This window comes from Ranitomeya imitator, chromosome 2 (genome assembly GCF_032444005.1).
Source record: "Ranitomeya imitator isolate aRanImi1 chromosome 2, aRanImi1.pri, whole genome shotgun sequence".
In the NCBI taxonomy this organism is placed as follows: domain Eukaryota; kingdom Metazoa; phylum Chordata; class Amphibia; order Anura; family Dendrobatidae; genus Ranitomeya; species Ranitomeya imitator.
In genome coordinates, this window is record NC_091283.1 from 380,557,746 (window position 1) to 380,581,844 (window position 24,099).

The window sequence follows — 24,099 nt, forward strand, 5'->3', positions numbered from 1 at the left end:
GATTCTGAACGCGGCGATACCAAATATGTGTAGGTTTGTTTTTTTTTAATTGTTTTATTAAGGATGGGGCGAAAGGGGGTGATTTATATTTTTTAGATTTTTTTAATATTTTTAAAAACATTTTTTTTTTACTTGTGCCATGCTTCAATAGCCTCCATGGGAGGCTAGATCGCTGCTATGTAGCTGAAATGCAGGTGTGCTGTGAGCGCCGACCACAGGGGGGCGCTCACAGCAGGCAGGCATCAGTAACCGTAGAGGTCTCAAGGACCTCTATGGTTACCTTCCTGATGCATCGCCGACCCCCGATCATGTGACGGAGGTCGGCGATGACATCATTTCCGGCTGCCCGGCCGGAAGCGCCGGTTAAATGCCGCTGTATGCGTTTGACAGCGGCATTTAACAGGTTAATAGCGGTGGGTGAATAGCGATTTCACCCGCCGCTATTGCGTGCACATGTCAGCTGTACAAAACAGCTGACATGTCGCGACTTTTTTTTTTTAATCAGATATTTTTTATTACAATAAAGGTAGTACATAAAAAATGCCTTGCTGTCAGCAATATACAAATGTATTTTACTTTTTTAGGAAACTTATTTAATCCCAAACCAAACTCCCACCCCCCTTCCCCCCACCCTTTAGAGACCTGTCAAGAACCGCCCCACTTTACTACATCATACATAGATGTACAAGAAAAGGAAGATAATCAATAATGCTCCCAAGGGGGCAAAAGGCCCAAAAACAGAAACAAAATAATTTAAATCACATTCCACAACCTATCAAAGAGGTCCATCTTGTTTCTCCTAGAGTAGATACTCCTCTCCAAAGTAATAATATGATCCACTTGCATTATAAAGTCTCTTCTTGTTGGTGGCTCTTCCCTAATCCAGAACTTGGCGATCAACTTTCGCGTAATAAATAACAGTCTAGCAATAACCATTTTGTACAACTTATCAGTTATAATCTCCTCTACGTAGCCCAAAACACATACCAAAGGATCCCGCGGCACAGAGCAATTATATGCCAGTCCCACTTTATTCAGCACCACCACCCAGAAGGAGGACAACCTGGGGCACTGCCACAACATGTGGAGGATACCCGCCTCAGACTGCGAGCATCTAGGGCATTCTGAATTAGGTCTCAACCCGGCTTTGAATAACATGTCCGGAGTTCTATAAGCCCTATGAATAACAAATAATTGTGACAACCTCCCAGGCTCGCTCATTGATATATTGGGCACATAATCTAGTATTGATTCCAAATGGTCATTATCAATCACCCCCAGGTTAGCCTCCCATTTCGCCCTGGCTCTAATAGGGTGCTCCTCCAAAAAAGAGAATAGAAGGAATTCATATATTCCCGAGATCACCCCCTTCGTGCCTCCCCCTACAAGGATAAAATCCAGCATAAGATCCACCTGGATCTCCACAGGCCCTCTCCTACACTGTGCCCGGTACGCATGAGAAAGGCGGCGATACTGATACATCTCAGAGTCTGGCAGTAAAAACTCCTCCTGCAATGCCTCAAAGTTCCTAATTCTGCCCTGATGTAAAATTTGGCCCATCCGAGAGATGCCTGCCTTTCTCATGAAAATGCCCCCTGTTGTGAATTCTGTGATCAAGCTCCCTCCTGTGGTCACGAGTGGTACTGCGGCTTCTGAGTTTCCTTCCTCAGGTGATGAGGTTAAGTCGTTAGGTGCTGCTCTATTTAACTCCACCTAGTGCTTTGATCCTGGCCTCCAGTCAATGTTCTAGTATTGGTCTTGCTTCCTCCTGGATCTTTCCTGTGGCCTGTCTGCTCAGCATAAGCTAAGTTCTGCTTGTGTTACTTTTGTTGCTATATTTTCTGTCCAGCTTGCTTTTTGGGGTTTTGCTTGCTTGCTGGATGCTCTGAGACGCAGAGGGAGCACCTCCGTACCGTTAGTCGGTGCGGAGGGTCTTTTTGCCCCTCTGCGTGGTTGTTTGTAGGTTTTTGTGTTGACCGCAAAGCTATCTTTCCTATCCTCGGTCTATTCAGTAAGTCGGGCCTCACTTTGCTAAATCTATTTCATCTCTGTGTTTGTATTTTCATCTTACTCACAGTCATTATATGTGGGGGGCTGCCTTTTCCTTTGGGGAATTTCTCTGAGGCAAGGAAGGCTTATTTTTCTATCTTCAGGCTAGCTAGTTTCTCAGGCTGTGCCGAGTTGCATAGGGAGCGTTAGGCGCAATCCACGGCTACCTCTAGTGTGGTTTGATTGGTTTAGGGATTGCGGTCAGCAGAGTTCCCACGTCTCAGAGCTCGTCCTATGTTTTGTGGTTTTTGTCAGGTCACTTGTGTGCTCTGAACTTCAAGGTCCATTGTGGTTCTGAATTACCTATTCATAACAGCTCCCCCTCCAGGTCCTCACTCAATACCTTCATCCCAATCAATGATCTCAGGCTACAGGGTGCCCGCGCCCCACCCGACTCATCACCCCATCCCTTAAAATGCTGACACTGTGATGCCAAAAAATACAACCACGGATTAGGTAGTGCCACCCCTCCCTCCATCTTTGGCCTTTGTAGAATTTCCTGTTTAAATCTGGGGCTCTTTCCACCCCAAATCAGCTCACCAAACAAGGATCTAATCAGCTAAACAGATAGCTCCATTCCACGCAATCGAAAGCCTTATGGGCGTCCAAGGACACCACAACCCGTTTGCCGACATTGTCAGAAGGGATTTGCAGATTTAAAAACAACCTTCTCAGATTGAGTGCCGTTGACTTATTGGGCATAAAGCCTGACTGATCCAGGTGAACCAGTCTGTCAATCACCCTGGACAACCTATTTGCCAAAGCTTTTGCCAAAATCTTTATGTCGGCCGTCAGAAGTGAGATTGGTCTATAGGATTCTGGTAGCTGTGGGTCCTTGTCGGCATTAGGGATCACTACCACAATAGCCTCTCTCATTGACAAAGGTAGCTCCCCTCTTTCCAATGAGCTATTATACACCCCCGCCAGTTTGGCCAGCAATGTTTCTTTCAGTACCTTATAAACCTCAGCTGGAATACCATCCGCCCCCGGAGCCTTATTCCCAGCAACACCCGCCAACGCAGCCCCCAATTCTTCTTCCCCAATCGGCTCCTCCATCACCTCACATTCCTCTCTACTCAACCTGGGCAGATCAATCCCCTCCAAGTAACCCGTCATATCCTCGGACCCCCTCCCCACACTAGAAGTATATAATTTATCATAGAATTTTCTAAACACTTCCAGAGTTTGTTCCCCCCGAGTAACCAATGTTCCATCCTCCGTCTTAATGGAGTAGACTTGCGAGGAAGCCCTCTGTGCGGACGCCACTACCGAAAGTAAATGCCCCACCTTTTCCCCCTCCGAATAGAAAGATGCTCTTTAAAAAGCCCGCAATCTCTCCGCCTTTCTCAAATATAATTGGTTGACCTCCTTCTGAGCCATCCTCATACGGCTCTGAGACTCTCTAGTGCAATGGGCCCCCAATGCCGCCTCAGCTGCCTTCAGTTCCTCCAGGACAGCTTGATCCTGTACTCTAGTCCTTGTCTTGTGTCTTGAAATGTCCCGAAACAGAATGCCCCTTAAATATGCCTTCATAGTGTCCCATACTACATGGCATTCTGCACTACCTTCATTAATCTTAAAAAACTCCTCTATCTCAGCCCCCACCCTTTCCATGTCCAAGAGTTGTAGCCAGGAGGGGTGAACCTTCCAGCCCATCCTCCGCGACCCAACCTGTTCTTATAACTTTAAAGAGACCTGAACTGGGCTATGATCTGATAGAATCCTGGGACTATATTCCACCCCGCTTAACAATTAGTTCATCCCGTCATTACCCAAGGTGACATCAATTCGAGACATAGAACCATACGTGGTCGAGTAACAGGAGTAAGAATATGTATTAACATTGCGAGCCCGCCATAAGTCAATCCAACCTATTTCTCTAAGATAGTTTCCAAAAGGAGTACCATTACCGTCCCTGCGTAGCGGAGCGTGATTACTCTTGTCCCAATGGTCGTCGGCTATATTGTTCACATCTCCCACCACCAGAAGGGGAACCCCAACCCATCCTCTCATAGACTCCAAAATCTCCTGAATTTTCTTACCAGAATATGGCGGGGGTATATATAAACGATGCAAATCAAACGATTAAAGATTTTACACACTAAAAAAACATATTGACCGTCTTTATCAGTTTTTACCTCAACTTCCTCAAATGGAGTACTTGTATGGATCAAAACCGACACCCCCCTTGCATAATTAGAGAACGTCGAGTGATACGCCTTGCGCACCCATCTCTTCTGTAACATATCAACTTTTTCCTCCACTAAATGGGTTTCTTGCAGGCATATCACCGAGGGCCTCTGTTTCAGTAGGTACTGAAATATTGCCGCACGCTTGGTAGCATCCGCTAGCCCCCTAACATTCCAACTTATAATATTAACATTCCCTCCCATTTCCTCCCTCCCAGATAAAAAATGAGTACCGTCTCCCCCAGGTCTCCACCAATGCCCTCCTCCCCCCACCCCCACAATAATTCCAACCTCCCCCATCTGAAACTCAAAATAACTCAGCTAAACCAAACTTTCTTTCTCTATATGAGAACTGAGAGCACTTGATATACCCTAGAACTATGTCATTTGCCGTCCATCTCTCCCCCTCCCACCGCGACCAATATGAACTATTCATTGCGCCGCCGAACACAATACTGTAACCTTTGGGTGCATTTTGTCTAAATACACAAATCACATTCAAAAAAACCCCAAAAAGAGGTAGAACCAGTAGAATTATAGATCTTCAGTATCAGTCTCATCGGTTCCGATCAGTGCCAATTTTCTTGGCGTTAGTGTCCAGCCATTGCATCGCCTCCTCCGGACTTTGGAAAATGATAATTACTTACGGGTAATTTGATTTTCCAGAACCATGACAGCACCGCACGTGAGAGATGGCATCCGCCCCCAGGAACAGGAAACCCGTAGCAGAGATATAAGAATGGGGCGGCCCCTCTCTCCTCAGTTTGTTTCCAGAGTATGGAAGATGACCGCTTTGTTAGTACACAGTTATGTATCATATTTACATTTGTATAATCTTTCGTTAGCTTCTGTCTACACACATGTTTTGCATATATACATTTACTTATATACAATAAGTGTTTTTTTTTTTTGAATCACACAACCATCACCAAGATAGGGCGGGAATTAATGCGGCGCTGTCATGGTTCTGGAAAATCAAATTACCCGTAAGTAATTATCATTTTTCCCTTCACCATGACAGCGCCGCACGTGAGAGGAAGAAATAGAAGATTCCTAGGGTGGGACGACAGCAGACAACACCTTTCTCCCAAAAGACAAGTCTGATTGACCTAAGTCTAACCTATAATGTCGGAAGAAGGTAGAGGGTGATGACCATACTGCCGCTTTACAAATCTGTTCTATCGAGGCATTAGCCCTTTCCGCCCAGGAAGTGGCTATAGCACACGTGGAGTGAGCCGTAACACCCTGTGGGGGAACTTGACCAGAAAAAGAATACGAAAGTGAAATAGCCGTACGCAACCACCGTGCAATAGTTGCCTTTGAGGCCTTTTTTCCCCTGTTTGTCCCCTGAAAGGTGACAAAAAGGGCCGATGACTGACGCCAAGATTTTGTGGCCTCTATGTATTGAAGGAGGCAGCATCTGACATCGAGACAATGGAAGGTTTTCTCCCCCTGGGATTTTGGTTGGGAACAAAAAGAGGGCAGAATAATTTCCTGGTCTCTATGAAATTTAGAATTGACCTTCGGAAGAAAGGCAGGGTCGGTTTTAATATCTACTTTGTCATCATGGAAAGTAGTGTAAGGAGGGTTCACCGACATAGCTTGTAACACACAAGTACGGCGGGCAGACGTTAAGGCAACTAGGAGAACCGTTTTTAGAGTCAAGGATTTTATTGATATAGAATCAAGAGGTTCAAAGGGGGAAACGGTTAGAGCCTTTAAAACTAAATTTAAATCCCAGGGAGCTACCTTAGGTATTAATTTTGAGGGTCTGGAAGTAAAGGAGGCTCGAATGAACCTATAGACCCAAGGGTGGTCAGCAAGTTTATGATCAAACAGTGCACCAAGGGCAGAGACTTGCACCTTTAAGGTGCTAGTAGACAGACCTTTTTCCAACCCTTTTTGGAGAAATTCAAGAATTTCCTTTACCGGGACCTGTTGACCAGAGTTAGACAACTGTCGCCCCGAGAAATCTAGGAATTTTTGCCAGATTTTCTGGTATTTGTCTGAGGTGACTTTTTTCCTGCTAGCGAGCAATGTGGTCACCAAAGGGCTTGAGCATCCTTTTGCTAACAGAAGTCCCCTTTCAAGTTCCAGGAGGTGAGATGCAACCTGTGAACTTGGGGATGTTGAACTGGCCCTTGGTATAGGAGATCCGGGGCATCCGGAAAGATCCACGGGTCCGAGATAGACATGCGCCTGAGCCATGTGAACCATGCTCTTTTCGGCCAAAAGGGAGCTATGAGGATCACTCGTGCTTTGTCTTCCCGAATTTTCCTGAGGACTGTCGGGATTAATGGTATTGGGGGGAATGCGTATGCTAGATGGAAGTTCCACCGATATAGGAACGGGTCTACCCCCTCCGGGTGTTCTCTTGGGTTCAGAGAATAGAACCTCTTCACCTTCCGATTTTGTTTTGTGGCGAACAAGTCTATGTCTGGAACGCCCCAGCTGGCACATATTTTCCCAAATACTCGCTGGTTCAGGGACCACTCCCCCTGATGTAACGTGTGACGGCTTAAGTAGTCGGCTACTTGATTCTCTGATCCTTTCAAGTATGTTCCGGTTAGTGAAAGAAGGTTGTTTTCGGCCCATATAAAAAGTTCTTTGGCCTCTGCCATAAGGGATGTTGATCTTGTGCCCCCTTGGCGGTTTATATAAGCTATCGTTGTGTTGTTGTCAGACAACACCACCACATGTCTTCCCAGAATCCTTTTTCCTATATGAAGAAGTGCTAGTCTTACCGCAGACAATTCTTTTAGATTGGAGGATGCTGTTGTCATTGGGCTCCCCCATTGACCCTGAAGGACCTGATCTCCTAAGTGTGCCCCCCAACCCCACGGACTCGCATCGGTAGTAATGACTACTGGATCTCGTACTGACCATGGCACTGCGTTGGTTAGATTTTCTATTTTCAGCCACCACTCTAGTGAGTTTTGAACCTTTGGTGATAGAAGAATCTTCCGATTCAGATTGTATGGATTTCTTTCTTGTTCGGCTAGTATTTGCCATTGTAACTCTCGTGTGTGGCTTTGTGCCCATCGCGTTGCTGGAATTGTTGCCGTTAGGACTCCTAAGAGTGACATTGCATTCCTCAGAGAGATAGTCTGTTGTAGTTGGAATGACTGTACTCTCTGCTGAATAGATTGAACTTTCCTCTGTGGGAGGACACACTCCTGCTTGACTGAATCTAACACGATTCCGAGGAATTCTTGAGTTTGAGTTGGGACAAGCCTTGATTTTTTCAGGTTTATCATCCATCCTAAACTGGTCAGCACCTCCAGTACTCTTGCAGCCGCTTTTTCGCAACTTTCTTTGTTTTTTGCTATTATCAAAAAATCGTCCAAATAGGGTACCAACATTATGTCTTCTTTTCTGACGAAAGATGCTACTTCGGAAATAATTTTTGTGAATATACGGGGCGCTATGGCTACCCCAAAAGGAAGACATTGATATTGTAGATGGACAGGGGTTTCCCCCAGATTTACCACTAATCTTAGATATTGTTGGTGTTGGACAGCGATTGGCACATGGTAGTAAGCGTCTGTAAGATCGATCACCACCATGTAACAGTTTGGGTCGAGTACTTTTACTGCAGTCTTTAAAGTTTCCATCTTGAATTTGTCTATTTGAATGTAATGGTTTAGGGCCTTTAGGTTGAATATTACTCTCAGCGAGCCGTCTGGTTTTGGTGTTAGAAATAAAGTGCTGTAGATCCCTTTCCCTATCTCTTGATGGGGTACTTCTACTAACACCTCTTTTTGCATGAGGAGATAGATTTCTCTTTTTAATATGGCCTGATTTTTTCCCGCCACCTGGGTCATTTTTACACGATTTGGTGGGAGGTTGGAGAACTTGAACCTCAGACCCTCTGACAACAAATTTGTTATCCATTGAGAAGCCGGCAGCGCTGCCCAGTGATGGACAAACCGCCGGAGTCTTCCCCCCACCGGAATACTGGCGTCACTGACTTTTGGGATCAGGCTTGGGGGGAGGTTTGTTGAAAAGGAATCCCCTTTCCTTTCGCTCTCTCCAGGGTCTGCCTCGACTAGACCTGTCATCTGATCGGCCGCGGGTCCCTCTATATCCACCACGAAAGGACGAACGAGAGGTATCCCATCGGCGCCTGGGAAAGGAAGGAGGTGGAAACCGCTTCTTTTTGTCCGACGCTTTCTCAAGGATCTCGTCTAGAGCTTTTCCAAAAAGGTATTGCCCTTCACAGGGTACTCCAGAGTTTGACCTTTGATTGGAAGTCAGCTGTCCAATTTTTTAGCCATAATGTTCTCCTTCCTGAATTGGATAACGCACACACACGTGCGGCACTTCTAACCGAATCTATCGAGGCGTCTGCTAGGAATCTTGCGGCGCCTTGCAGAGAAGGCAATGCTTCCAGAAGCCTCTCTCTCGGGCATTTGTTTTTGATTTGGTCACTTAACTCCTTTAACCACTTGACCATAGCACGTGCCGTGCAAGTGGCAGCAACCCCGGGTTTAAATGACCATGTCGCTGCTTCCCAAGTCGACTTTAGAAAAGCATCTGCTTTTTTGTCGAGTGGGTCCCTTAGGGCTCCCATGTCTTCAAATGGTAACGCAACCCCTTTAGAGGTGCTAGCGATGGCTGCATCTAGTTTAGGGGCCTTATCCCACTTTTCACAGACTTACTCATCAAAGGGGTATTTGCGTTTTAATGCCTGAGGGACGGACATCTTTTTATTAGGCTTTTTCCACTCACGTTTTATTAATTTGATTATGTTATCATGGAAGGGAAAAAACTTTCGCTTCTTCTCCTCCAAGTTGCTAAACATGGTGTCTTGGATTGTCCGTGGTTCTCTAGGGGTCTCTATCCCCATAGTCGTTCTGACAAGTTTGAGCAGCTTCCCAATGTCCTCCGACTGAAAACATGGGTGGCCATACTCCTCATCTGAGGAGTCTAAATCTGAGGCATCAGAGGGGGTTAAGGCTCCCAGCTCATCCCCTGAATCTATGTCCGACCCTTGTTCACTTGTTGGGGGAGCGGGGGTCTCCTTTGTGTGATGTTTCAACTGTTCTTTAACTGTAGATTTAACTTCCTCCCGTATAATTGTTTTAATGTTTTGTAATAGGGAAGAAGATTCCTCCGCAACTGTTCTGTCGATACAGGGCTGGCAGACCTTTTTGCTGTATAGCCTAGGGAGTTTTTCTTTACATAGTGGACAGACCCTATTCTTTTGCTTGGAGGTGGCTTTCCCTTCCTATAAAACATAGTGCACAGGGTATCAGTGTGTGTGTAGCTTGCCTTACAAAGGCACTCACCCCTCCAGGACCCTGGGTACCGCTGCAGCTTGAGTGTCTTCCGACATTCTGGGCGCAGGCATCAGCAGCTCCGGATCTACCGCTAGTTCGGTCATCTCCGTCTGAAGAGCAGGACCAGCGACTCCTCTTTGCTGCTGTATCTTATAGAGGAGCGGTGTGCGCGCCACTGGATCAGCTTCCGCCCGGAAGTGTCCAGCACACCGGCTCCCTCGGCGTGTGACATCACTTCCTGCGACCGGAAGTCGTCATCCTTCACTTCGGCGCCAGCGTCAGTGAAGGACACGCCCCCATATCCCCGGACCGGCCTCCTGCACAGAGCGGTCGCCGGGGAGTCCAGCGAGGGAAAGGGATGGCGCGGACTAAGCAGCCAGACACCGGACAGCACCGCACGCGATGCCGCCGACTACGGCTGGCCCCCCCGCCGGACCTCGGCCTCCAGACCGGAATCATCAGAGGGAGATCCCTCCGGAGGTAGGAGCTCTGCAACAGGCGTCCACCTGCAGGAACAGGAAACCAAACTGAGGAGAGAGGGGCCGCCCCATTCTTATATCTCTGCTACGGGTTTCCTGTTCCTGGGGGCGGATGCCATCTCTCACGTGCGGCGCTGTCATGGTGAAGGGAAAAAATTGAACACGATCCAGCGCCACCACCCTGAGCTTAGCTGGGTAGAGCATTGAGTATTTTAGGTCCAGTTCTCGGAGCCGTCGCTTGACTTCACCAAACTTCATTCTGAGTTTCTGCACCGATGCCGAATAATCCAGATAAATGGAGATCCGATTTCCGTTTATACTCAGGCCATCACTGATCCTAGCCTTCCCTAGTAGGGATTCCCGATCCTGGTAGTCCAAAATTTTTGCCAGTATAGCTCGAGGAGCGGAACCAGGCGGCAGTGGACGAGTGGGGACTCTATGAGCCCTTTCCACCGAAAAGTGGTTGGTAAGGTCTGCGCCTCCCACCGAGTTTTTAAGCCATGCCTCAATATATTCAGTAGGGTTGTTTCCCTCCACCTTCTCCGGCACCCCAACTATTCTTAAGTTGTTTCTCCGAGATCGATTTTCCAAATCGTCTGTTTTAAATTCTAATTCTGCAATTCGTTGAATGTATTTCTTTTCTCTTTTCAACAGTTCGTTTGTCTGATCCTCCACACTGCCCACACGCTCCTCCACCACCTCCACTCTTTTCTCCACCTTACGCATAGCAGAGTTAAAGGGGTTGTCCACTACTTTCAATTAACCCCCCAATGTATCCCCCCGGGGCCCCTAATGAATTGGGCAATTACCTTGCGTTGCCGTTTTCGCCTGTGAGCGGCGCTATTCTGCCTGCTGAGTCCGGGTCTCGTGACCCCCAGACTGCAGCCGCCGCTCATTTCCGCCGATGTCACGTCAATTTCCAGACTCTAGAAATTGACGTGACGTCAGCAGCAGGCGTGACCAGCCCCCACAGTCAGCAGTCACTCAGCAAGAGTGACTGGGCTGTGGGCGGTGCTGGGGGCTGCCTGCAGGGCTGTGCTGGGGGCGGGCGGGGCTCTGTGTGCTCACTGCTGCTGGGATCATGATGTGCGGGCAGGGCTGTGCTGCCTGCGGTCGCCGGGGATCTGCCTGCCGGCGCCGGTGTTTTTGTGGACCGGCGCCGGTGCCTGCCCGCCGTTGTGTGCGGGGCTCTGCCCGCCGGCATGTGCGGGGCTCTGCCCGCTGCCTTGTGCGGGGCTCTGCCTCCCGGCTTGTGCGGGGCTCTGCCCGCCGTTGTGTGCGGGGCTCTGCACCGCCGGCGTGTGCGGGGCTCTGCCCGCCGGCGTGTGCGGGGCTCTGCCCGCCGGCATGTGTGTGTGTGTGTGTGCCGGTGCTGTGCGTGTGTGCAGGGATCGTCCGATGGGACTACAAGTCCCATCGGGCTCTGCCTGCTACACTGACAGTAAGTGACACATTAGCCAATGATGGGACAGTAGTAGTCCCATCATCCGGCTAATGTGTTGAATGTAAAAAAAAAAACATACACAGTACATACATACATACATACAACACACACCATGCAACGACATGCACCATGCGACGACATGCACGCACCATGCGACGACATGCACGCACCATGCGACGACATGCGCCATGCGACGACATGAACCATGCGACGACATGCACCATGCGACGACATGCACGCACCATGCGACGACATGCATGCACCATGCGACGACATGCGCCATGCGACGACATGCAACATGCACCATGCGACGACATGCTGCATGCGACGACATGCACCATGCGACGACATGCACCATGTGACATGCACCACGCGGCAACATGCGACGACATGCACCATGTGATGACATGCACCATGTGACATGCACCACGCGGCAACATGCGACATGCTGCATGCACCATGCGACGACATGCACCATGCGACGACATGCACCATGCTGCATGCACCATGCGACAACATGCGACATGCACCATGCGACGACATGCACCATGCGACGACATGCACCATGCGACGACATGCACGCACCATGCGATGGCATGCACCACGCGATGACATGCACCATGTGACATGCACCATGCGACATGCACCATGCGACGACATGCACCATGTGACATGCACCATGCGACGACATGTGACATGCACCATGCGGCGACATGCTGCATGCGACGACATGCACCATGCGACGACATGCACCATGTGACATGCACCACGCGGCAACATGCGACGACATGCACCATGTGACGACATGCACCATGTGACATGCACCACGCGGCAACATGCGACATGCTGCATGCACCATGCGACGACATGCACCATGCGACGACATGCACCATGCGACGACATGCACCATGCGACGACATGCACCATGCTGCATGCACCATGCGACAACATGCGACATGCACGATGCGACGACATGCACCATGCGACGACATGCACCATGCGACGACATGCACGCACCATGCGACGGCATGCACCATGCGACGACATGCACCACGCGACGACATGCACCATGTGACATGCACCATGCGACATGCACCATGCGACGACATGCACCATGTGACATGCACCATGCGGCGACATGCACCATGTGACATGCACCATGCGACATGCACCATGCGACGACATGCACCATGCGACGACATGCACCATGCGACGACATGCGACATGCACCATGCGACGACATGCACCATGCTACATGCACCATGCGGCGACATGCACCATGCGACGACATGCGACATGCACCATGCAACATACAGTACATACATACATACTACAGACATACAGTACATATAACATAGAGTACATACTCACCATCACTTGTCACTTTGTTCCCCGAAGCCATTGTCACCTGTAAAAAATATTAAAATAATAAACAAACAATATACTCCCTGTCCGCAGAAATCCAATTAAAACGAGTGTCCCACGACGATCTCCCGTGGAGAGCAGGAGCATCAGTTGATGCGACCACTCTCCAGGGGCTCCAGGAACACAATGATGGAAGGTATCCTTCCATCATGTATTCCTCACAAGGTATTCCTACGCCCCTGTGAGAAAATAGTCCCTAGTCTCACTATTGGCATTGCTGGGTGAGACATTTTCCCACGCAGCAATTGCCATAAAGTGAGACCAGTGAACTAGAGTAACCTCAGTGATGCACTGCAGGAGCCATTGTCTCCTGTCAGTGTGTCACTGAGGGCCCTATAGAGCAGTGACATCACCCGATGTCACTGTTCTATAGGGGAGATCGTCGTGGGACACTCATTAATTGGACTACGGCGGAAAGGTAGTATACGGTTTATTATTTTACTTTTTTTTGCAGGCGCTGAAGTATGGTAAGTATGGTTAAATGAAGAATATTAAAATACTTTTTTCCAAATGTGTGTGTTTTATTAACCCTTTCTTACTATTGGATTAGTAATGGATAGGTGTCTTATTGACGCCTCTCCGTTATTAACCCGGCTTAATGTCACCTTACAATAGCAAGGTGACATTAACCCCTTATTACCTCATATCCCACCACTACTCGGGAGTGGGAAGAGAGGGGCTAAGTGCCGGAATTGGCGCATCTTACAGATGCGCCATTTCTGGGGCGGCTGCGGACTGGTATTTGTAGTGGGGGGGGGGGGGCCAATATCCATGGCCCCTCTCTAGAATATGAATATCAGCCTGCAGCTGTCTGCGTAGCTTTTCTGGCTATAAAATATAGGGGGACCCCACGTCATTTTTTTTTTGGGGGGGAGGTCCCTCTCTTTTAATAGCCAGTAAAGGCTACGCAGACAGCTGCGGGCTGATATTCATAGCAGGCTACAGATATTGGCCCCGGCCGTCGGCTTTCCCCCTCTGGCGCAGAAAATTGCGCGGGAGCCCACGCCGTTTTTTTTCCGCTTTTTTTTTTTCTTTTTAAATTCATCGCTCATTAAGGCCTCTTTCACTCTTGCGTCAGTACGGGTCCATTGCTATGCGTCGGGCCAACGTACCGACGCACGTTGTGAAATTTGTGCACGACGTGGGCAGCGGATGCAGTTTTTCAACGCATCCGCTGCCCATTCTGAAGTGCGGGGAGGAGGGGGCGGAGTTTCTGCCGCAAATGCGCGGTAGAAAATGGCGGGCGAGCCGGCCAAAAAAATTTTCAATTGAACGTTTTTTTGTGCCGACGGTCCGCCAAAACACGACGGATCCGTAGCACGACGGAGCCGATGTCTGGCCATCCGTCACGATCCGTCGCTAATACAAGTATATGGGTAAAACGCATCCTGCGAGCACATTTGCAGGATCCGTTTATTTGCACCGGATCGTTTTTTCCGCCAGATCCGTTTTTTTCAACCTGATCCGTTTTTTTCCGCCGGATCCATTTTATTCCACCGGATGTTTTTTTTTCCGCCAGATCTGTTTTTTCTCATAGAGTTGTATTCGCGCCGGATTGCACCTGGTGGCCACACGTTTAATACGTTTTTGCAGGATCCGTCAAAAAAGCTGTTTCCACCGGACGGAAAACACATACAGAGGAACGGTTTTTCGGTACGTTGAAAAAATGCACAGCGACTGATCTAGCAAAAAACGGATGAAACGTGTGGCCATCAGACGCACTCCGGCGCTAATACAACTCTATGAGAAAAAAACTGATCTGGCGGAAAAAAACGATCAGGTGGTAAAAAACGGATACGGCGGGAAAAAAAAGATCCGGCAGAAGAAAAAAAGATCCAGCGAAAAAAAACGGATTTTGCAAATGTGCTCGCAGGATGCGTTTTGTACCCATAGACTTGTATTAGCAACGTATCCGTCGTGTTTTGGCGGACACAACGCACAAAAAAAAGTTCAATGTAACTTTTTTTGTGCGACGTGTCTGCCATTTCCGACCGCGCATGCGTGGCTGGAACTCCACCCCCTCCTCCACGCTCATCACAATGGGCAGCGGATGCGTTGTAAAACTGCATCCGCTGCCCACGTTGTGCTAAAGTTAGCATAACGTCCGTCGGTACGTCTGGCCGAAGGTTTGCGATGGCCCCGTACCGACGCAAGTGTGAAAGTAGCCTTACATCTGAATTTGCTGAGTATAATGCAGCCACCCCAGAGTATAATGTAGCCCCCATAGAATATAATGCAGCCCCCCATAGTATATCAGACAGCCTCCCCCATAGAATATAATATACCCCCCATAGTATATAAGACAGCCTCCCCCATAGAATAGAATATACTCCCGCAATAGTATATAACACAGCCACATAGTATATAACACGGCCTCCCCCATAGAATATAATATACCTCCCATAGTATATATCAAAGCCCGCATATAATATAGCACAACTTGCATAGTATATAGCACAGCCCACATAATATAGCACAGCCCGCGTAGTAGTATACAGCACAGCCCGTGTAGTAGTATACAGCACAGCCCGGGTCGTAGTATATACAGCACAACACGCGTAGTAGTATATACAGCACAGCCTGCGGAGTAGTATACACAGCACAGCCCACACAGTGGTATATACACAGCACAGCCCACACAGTGGTATATACACAGCACAGTCCACACAGTGCTATATACACAGCACAGCCCACACAGTGGTATATACAGCACAACCCACATCTCATCCCCCGATAATGGCTCCACACTCTCCTCACCTTTCCTCTTGCCCGCGCTGCTCCTGGCTCCTGTCTCCTGTCTCGGCAGCTGCAGTCTGCCCGGGACACAGCAGGAGTGCGATGATATGACGTCATCGCGCACCCGCAGTGTCAGAGGCAGAGCGGGGAATGATGGGAGAGGGAGCGTCAGCGGACGCTCTCTCCTCCATCATTGCATTGAACTATACCGGCGTCATAGACGCCGGTATAGTTGAATGCGGCGGCGGCACTGGTGGGAGTAGGGGGGAAAGAGTGCAGCGGCCCACTACTGGCACCGGCCCTTCTGGCATTTGCCAGAAGTGCCCGATGGCCAGTCCGGCCCTGGTCACCGCCCACACACTTCCCTCCTCCTGAACTGCAGCGTTTCTCGGGCCCACATCCGCAGCAAAACTGCAGATATTTGTTACATCTCAATGAAAGTCTAAGGCCGGAGTCACACTACAGCGAGATACGGCCGAGTCTCGCAGGTTAAATACAAGCTCTGGCACCGGCACTCCGGAGCGGAGCGTGCGGCTCCATGTATTGCTGTGCGGCTGCACGCTCCGCTCCAGAGTGCCGGTGCCAGAGTTTGGTTTTAACCTGCGAGACTCGGCCGTATCTCGCTGTGTGTGATCGCGGCATAAGGGTACAAAAACGCTGCAGTTCGGCACAAAAGAAGTGACATGCTGCGGAGAAAAAAAAAGCTGCGTTTCGGTGCGGCCTTTTCCGCAGCATGTGCACAACAAGTCTGCGGCTCCCATAGACTTGCATTGGTTGTGCACAACACTGTGGATTTAATGCAATTCCGTACTGCAAAAAACGCTGCGGATCTGCAATCAAATCCGCAACCTGTGCACACAGCCTTAGCATTTAGTGAACCTAGCAAAAAGGCAAGCAAAAAACAAGTGTGGGATTGCACTTTTTTTGCAATTTCATCATACTTTGAATTTTTTTCACATTTTCTACTACACGACATGGTAAAACCAATGATATCGTTCAAAAGTAGAGCTTGTCCCGCAAAAGATAAGCCCTCACATGGCCATATTGACGGAAACATTATGGCTCTGGAAAGAAGGGGAGCGATAAACGGAAAAAGCTCCAGGGATGAAGGGGTTTAGAAACATGGATATGGACATATCTATGGAAATAGATATATAGATATATCTGCATGTATCTATCTATCCCATATCTATCTAATTCTATCTGTCTATCTATCCATCTATCTAATATCCATCTATCTATCCCATATCTATCTAATATCCATCTATTTAATATCTATCTATCCCATATCTATCTGTCTATCTATCTATCTATCTATCCCATATCTATCTATCCCATATCTATCTATTTATCTATCCCATATCTATCTATCTATCTATCTATCTATCTATCTATCCCATATCTATCTATCTATCCCATATCTATCTATTTATCTATCCAATATCTATCCCATATCTATCTATCTATCTATCTATCCCATATCTATCTATCCCATATCTATCTATCTATTATCTATCTATCTATCTATTATCTATCTATCTATCCCATATCTATATATCTATCCCATATCTATCTATCTATTATCTATCTATCTATTATCTATCTATCTATCTATCTATCTGTGTGTAATGGAGTGTGGGTTGGACAAATGTAAAAGAGGAGTTGGACAGAAATGACATCACAAATCTTTTTGAAGAGAGAGGAGGGAGGGGTTTGGGTGTGTTTTGGAGTGGGTGTGCTAGGTTCGGGCTTAGTGGCAGTGCAAAGCATCATGGAACTTGTAGTATTAGGGCATAATAAGGAAGTTGTCGATTAACCTCATGAGAGCTGAATCCAGCACTGAAGATGTGCTGCTCAGCATGATAACAGGTAATATTGCTAAAATAAACACATTAGATGTTTTCAGTGGCACATAATAGCAAGATTTATGAAAAAAAAAAAAACTTTATAGTAGTGGACAACTTCTTTAAGGGACTTCATTTCAACTGTTAAATCATCCACCCTTAGATTCAGAGCAGCCAAGGCAGATTTGCAGTGTATAACAGCAGAGAAAATGTCCTGCAGTGTTGGTTCCCCCATACTTGGTTTCTGCACATCATCAGAATCATTAGTCTGCACTGGGCTACCAGCAGGTGTCACATTGTCAGCACTGTGCACTCCCTGCACCCTCCCTGGGGAACGTTGCGCCTCCACCTCACTGGGATTATCTTCCCCTCCTCTAATCTGCCTCTGCGGGGCTTCCTCCTCACCAAGCCCCTCTGGATCCAGCAGCAGGGCACCCCCCTCCTCCGTGCGGGCAAACCGCTCCAGCCGAGCGATTACCTCCGGCGGTATGAAGCGCTGGCTCTGGCTGCCTCTTCCTCTGCCACGGCGCCATCTTGGATTTTCGCGCCAGCTGCAGGCGCCGACTGTTTTCGGCGTGGATGTAAAGAAGCTGCGGAGACACCATCACGTGTTTCTCGACGCAAGCAGTGAATAGCCAGGCCTTTTCCCGGGAAGGAACAACCACGGGAAGGGCAGCATCCTATGAAGGAAAGCCACCTATGCCAAGCATGGTATCCATCCACAGACAGCTGTTTCAGGGTTTTTGCCCCTCATCAGTGTGGAGTAGGAATCTGGTTATTAGGAGCATCACCGCTCCTCACCGCTCGCTACCTCCGGTGCTTGTTCCTGCACGCTGGGGACCTGCGGTGCCTCTCTGCCCGGTTTTCGGCGTTCGGCGGCGCCTTCAAGGGTGAATTTTAAGAGCGGTGCGGGGAGAGAGATCCGTCGCACGTCCGCTCACATTACTCGCTAGGCCACGGCCCCGACATGTCGCGACTTTGATGTGGGCTCACCGCCGGAGCCCACATCAAAGGGGGTGACACATCATGCGCAGTAATAGTGCGGCGCATGTCGTGTAAGGGTTATAATTCCCTGGCTGCAGCTTGCCTGCTAGCCAGTACACAGTGAAGCGGCCCATCCAGCGACCAATTATCCTAGGTGTAGTTCACTGACTGACCTGAGGGTAAGGGGGCGCCGGAGAGCTGCAATTTCCGAAGCGGAACTGGAAAGAGGGTTATACATAAATCCCTGCAGTTCGTGTTATGTTGTAGCAGCAGTGGGATAGCTAAAGTAAGCTCCTGCGGTACATTGGTAGGTCAATAGCCTTGTTTGTGTTTTCATCACATTGTAGCAGTGGTGGGATAACTAAGATAAGTCCCCTGCACATGTGATATCCGTGTGCTGGCCAAAGGTCACCCCCCAATTTGTGACAAGGAGCCATGCATACAAGGATAGAGGATAAGGAGTCATGCATACAACGATGGGATGGGGGAGCTATGCATACAAGGACAGCGATGGGGGAGCTATGCATACAAGGACAGGGACCCGGGAGCCATGCATCCTGGTATCCATGGCCCCATCAGGAAAGATTAAAAAAAAAAGCAAAAAACATTACTCTTACTTTCCTCTGCTCCCTCGCAGTCGCAGTGTCCTGCTCTGGTGCCAGCAGCTGCTTAATGCTTGTAAGCAGCGCATGGCAGGGACATCATGCGCTGTTCACAAGCAGATCAAGCACAGCTGCTGGAATACTCACCGGGACCGTTCATTGGAGATCGCGGTGAGTATCCACTCCTCTTCAGTAGCGCGCACTGTCAGCCGCCTGCTTCTTGCTGGGGCCGGCGATCAAGTGTGCCGATACTTAAGAGAAAAAAAAATTATAAATATATAGGTTGTCATGACAACAGTAGACCCCTGTGATTGTCATAGCCAGATTGATATAGCAAGTGAGCATTTCTGCTACACAGAGTAGGGATGAAGCCCTGGTGTGTGTAGCACAGGCGATCAGATGATCGCAGCATCTAGTCTCCCGTGTAGACTATTGAAGCAAGTGTAAAGTGAAAACAAAAAGTTTTTAAAAAAATTAAATATTTAATATTTAAATCACTTCAAGATAAAATAAAAAATTACACATTTGATATCGCCGCGTTTAGAATCGCACAATCAATATGTAAATAGAATTAATCCGATCGGTAAACGGCGTCACACAAAAACAAAAATTAAAACGCCAGAATTATGTTTTTTTGATTGCAACAACATTGCATTAAAATGCAATAATGCGCAATCAAAACATCATAACTACACCCAAATGTTTTCAAGAAAAACGTCAGCTCGGCTTGCAAAAAATAAGCCCTCACCCAGCCCCAGATCACGAAAAATGGAGACGCTAAGGGTCTCGAAAAATGTCAACTTTTTATTTTTATTTATTTATTTTTACAAACTTTGGATTTTTTTTCACTGCCTAAATAAAAAATAACCTATACATATTTGGCATCTACGAACTTATAATGACCTGGGGAATTATAATGGCAGGTCAGAATTGCACTTTTTTGCAGTTTCACAACACTTTGAATATTTTTCCTGTTTTCCAGTACACTATTTGGAAAAACCAACGGTGTCATTCAAAAGTAAAACTCGTCCCGCAAAAAAACAAGCCCTCACAAGGCCATATTGACATAAAAATAAAAAAGTTATGGTTCTGGGAAAAAGGGAAGCAAAAGACAGAGATGAAAAAAAGAAAATACCCCTAGTTCTTAAGGGCATAATGACACTTCATTTGAGAATGTGGAGTGCATGCTGGGATACTCAAACAATAAGTCTTCAGGGGCAGAGACTAAGGTCACTGCCACAGCCTTTGTGCCTACACTGAAAGGACTATTGACATCAGTTTCAGTGTCTGGGCTAGTCCCTACTCTACAAGGAATGCATTATTTGTCAATTCTCAGTAGGATATTGACACTGTGAAATAATCTTTTCAATGCACAGACACAGTGTGCTCCGTCGTCAGCTCTGATAAGAACTTATGAGCTGTCAGTGTGCATTGTAAGACATTAGCGATTAGGAAATTCAGAGACCAGCCCCACCCCTGTTATGACCTGGTGGTTAGGAGCACCCGGAATGACCTGATAGTTAAACCTCATACAAGACGAGCTCTGGGATGTGGGAGCTCTGCTGACCGCAAGCCCTAATCCTATCACACACACTAGAAATAGCCGTGGAGTGCTCCTGACCAGACCTAGGCGCCTCGTCACAGCCTAAGAACTATCTAGCCCTAGAGATAGAAAATAAAGCCTACCTTGCCTCAGAGAAATTCCCCAAAGGTAAAGGAAGCCCCCCACATATATTGACTGTGAGTAAAGATGAAAGTCACAAACGCAGAAATGAAACAGGTTTCAGCAAAGGGAGGCCAGACTTACTAAATAGACAGAGGATAGGAAAGGTAACTTTGCGATCAGCACAAAAACCTACAAAAGACCACGCAGAGTGTGCAAAAAAGACCTCCGCACCGACTCACGGTGCGGAGGGGCCACTCTGCATCCCAGAGCTTCCAGCTAGCAAGACAAAATCATGAAAACCAGCTGGACAAGAAAACAGTGAACAAATAATGACTATCAGGAACTTAGCTTCTGCAGGAGAAGGCAGGTCACCAGAGAGATCCAGGAACGAACTGAACCAATGCAAAAACATTGACAGCTGGCATGGAGTAACGATCTGAGAGGAGTTAAATAGAACAGCCAACCAAAGGATAAACCACGTCACCTGTGTAAGGAACCTCAGAAGCAGCAGCTTCACTCACAGCCACCAGAGGGAGCCCATAGACAGAACTCGCCGAAGTACCATTCACGACCACAGGAGGGAGTTCGACAACAGAATTCACAACACACCCCTGAAAATGATGTTGCGTTATAATGCGCGCTGACAGTGCGCTCTCTTACCTGCTTGTAATTTTTCATCAGGGCCAGAGAGGGAGCACACGGTCACTGTGCATTAAAAAGAATATTGACAAACAATAATTCTTATGAAAAGGTAATGCACAGTGAAGCAAACTGCAGCCAAGAACTCTCATGCTTAAATTAATGTGTTTCGAGACATTAAAATCACTTGTTTGAATCACGTGCATGAATTCTCTGATGTTTAACAAGATTTGATTTATCTATAAAACATTTCCCACATTCTGAACATGAAAATGGCTTCTCGCCTGTGTGAGTTCTCTGATGTTTAGCAAGATCAGATTTTTTATAACAACGTCTCCCACATTCTGAACATGAAAATGGCTTCTCTCCTGTGTGAATTCTCTGATGTAAAATAAGTTTTGATTTCTCTGTAAAACATTTTGCACATTCTGAGCATGAGAATGGCTTCTCTCCCGTGTGAAGTCTCTGATGTATAGTAAGTTTTGATCTCTCTGCATAACGTTTCCCACATTCTGAACATGAAAATAACTTCTCCCCTGTGTGAATTTTCTGATGTTTAACAAGTTTTGATTTCTCTGTAAAACATTTCCCACATTCTGAACACGAAAATGGCTTCTCTCCTGTGTGAATTTTCTGATGTTTAACAAGTTTTGAATTATCTGTATAACATTTTCCACAGTCTGAACATGAAAATGGCTTTTCCCCTGTGTGACTTCTCTCATGTATTACAAGATTTGATTTCCTTGTAAAACATTTCCCACACACTGAACATGAATATGGCTTTTCTCCTGTGTGAATTCTGTGATGTTGAACAAATTCAGATCTATATGTAAAACATTTCCCACATTCCGAACATGAAATTAGTTTCTCCCCTGTGTAACTTCTTTCATGTGTTACATCAGTTGATTTCTTTTTAAAACATTTCCCATATTCCAAACGTGCTTGTTGCTTCTTTCTTTTGTGAACTCTGTGATGCTCACCATTTTTTCTGTTATTTTTGTTTTTTTTAACAGTCCGTGATGAAGATAGTAGCTGTTGAAAATAATCAGGTGATAGACTTTTGCTGTGTAGGGCTGGAGCTGTACCTGAGGTAATGGCAGGCTTTTCATATGTATTTTCTGCGATTCTGTGATCATTTGCTTTCAAATTTGACACTAACAGATATTTCTCTGAACTCCTGGTACAGTCATCTGCCAAAAATAAAAACAATTTTATTATTTTTCAATAACATGTCACTTATTCAGCTATATTATTATATATTTATATTTTGTATAGAAAAATGTCTATACAGTTTGTAGTAAAATAACATTTTCAATTGACTAGGTCAATGTTTGCCACAGTAGATCTCGCTTTACATCTGACCTGCATCTTGCCTCATTCTCCTGTTAGACATTCAACTGCTGACTTACAGTATGTGTATGACAGAACTCAATCTTTAGTAGTTATCGGGGGTAAATGTGAGATGAATGCATAGCACCAACGGATCCAATATACACAAAGGATTTTATTGACAATGCGTTTCAGGAGCACCTACACCGCCACCTCCTCCTCCTCAAATGCCTTCTCCACTTTGACCTCTGCCTCCTTGTCAATATTGTTGTTTTTTATTTTTTGCTATATTCTATGTTATTTTAAGACATTACCCTATCTACATTTGTTGACTACCTCCTCCGCCTCTTCCACCTACACGACCATGTCCACTTCCTCCAGAGGGAACTCTGCACCCTGGTTGGAGCTCAGGTTCCCCCCAAAAATAAAAAACTCAAAACACAGTGTTGGATTACTCCTCCCTTGCCTCTTCCACCTATACCGCCACGTCCACCTTCACCTCCTGGTACAGGGTCTCATCTTCCTAATTATTTTAAATCAAATCCACTTCACAATCTTAATATTTGTTCCTAAATTTTTCATAGGTCAAGGCAAATTCTTGCTTTTTGACATTTTGTTGTCTTTTTTGTTGTCTCATATCGGTATCATCAGCTGGAAATTAAAGTTAATTCTGGTCACATACTTCCCTTCCACAGATTTTATTTGGATAGCTTCTGTTAGGGCTGGCGGAACACACCAAATAAATATAAGGATAATAATAAGGTGCGTTCGCAGCCCAGGGTCCACCGTGCAGAGATGTTAACTGCTGCTCGGCAATGGTGGACACAAAGTGGCGGTATCACACTGGACACACGTGGGTTAACCGTCACCCGATGTGTACTTGCGACGAGCTCTGTTACTTCACAGAGCCGCAGTACCGCAGAGCACACAGACCGTACCCTGTTAGCTATCACAGGGCACAGCTGAATCAGCGCTAGTGTTCGGTCACAAGACTCAGCCCCATGGACGTGGAGTAAGAGTCTCTCTAGACCTACTAAGCGCTCGGCATCGCACCAGTGATGCCTGGACAGCACCCGACCAATTTAGTGCACAGAGTGCGCGCAGCGTTGCAACCACCACTAACCACCCTGACTAGGGAGTAAAGCGCACTGATTGTGCATGGCGTCACACTGGTGAGCGCCACTAATGACGCTGGTTATCGTGCTCAGTGCTGGCAATGCACTACATGGCGCTGTATTTGCTCTAATCACCCTGACTCAGACACAACACGAGGGAAGGGGATAATTAGGAGCTTGCACCAGTTACATACATGCATCCACACACACCACAATTTAGGATCATACTAGATTCTTTTATAGTCACAGCCTTCCGGGACCTTACTAGAGGACCAATCTGAGCTGCTTGAGGACCTGTACATGTGGCCTCCGACCA

The 24,099-nt window shown here is 47.2% G+C and overlaps 1 protein-coding gene and 1 long non-coding RNA gene across 2 annotated transcripts in view; one reads left to right on the plus strand and one right to left on the minus strand.

The window, feature by feature from the left end:
* Nucleotides 1-24,099, plus strand: part of LOC138664059 (uncharacterized) — a 205,456-nt gene that overhangs the window by 154,837 nt on the left and 26,520 nt on the right. Inside the window, exon 2 of the long non-coding RNA XR_011318287.1 lies at nucleotides 22,353-22,429. This is a non-coding gene — a long non-coding RNA (uncharacterized lncRNA). The remainder of the gene's footprint in view (nucleotides 1-22,352; nucleotides 22,430-24,099) is intronic.
* Nucleotides 19,502-24,099, minus strand: part of LOC138664045 (zinc finger protein 773-like) — a 47,421-nt gene continuing 42,823 nt past the window's right edge. Inside the window, exon 6 of the mRNA XM_069750459.1 lies at nucleotides 19,502-22,529. Coding sequence (XP_069606560.1) covers nucleotides 21,523-22,529 — 1,007 coding nt within the window. The 3' untranslated portion in view covers nucleotides 19,502-21,522. The remainder of the gene's footprint in view (nucleotides 22,530-24,099) is intronic.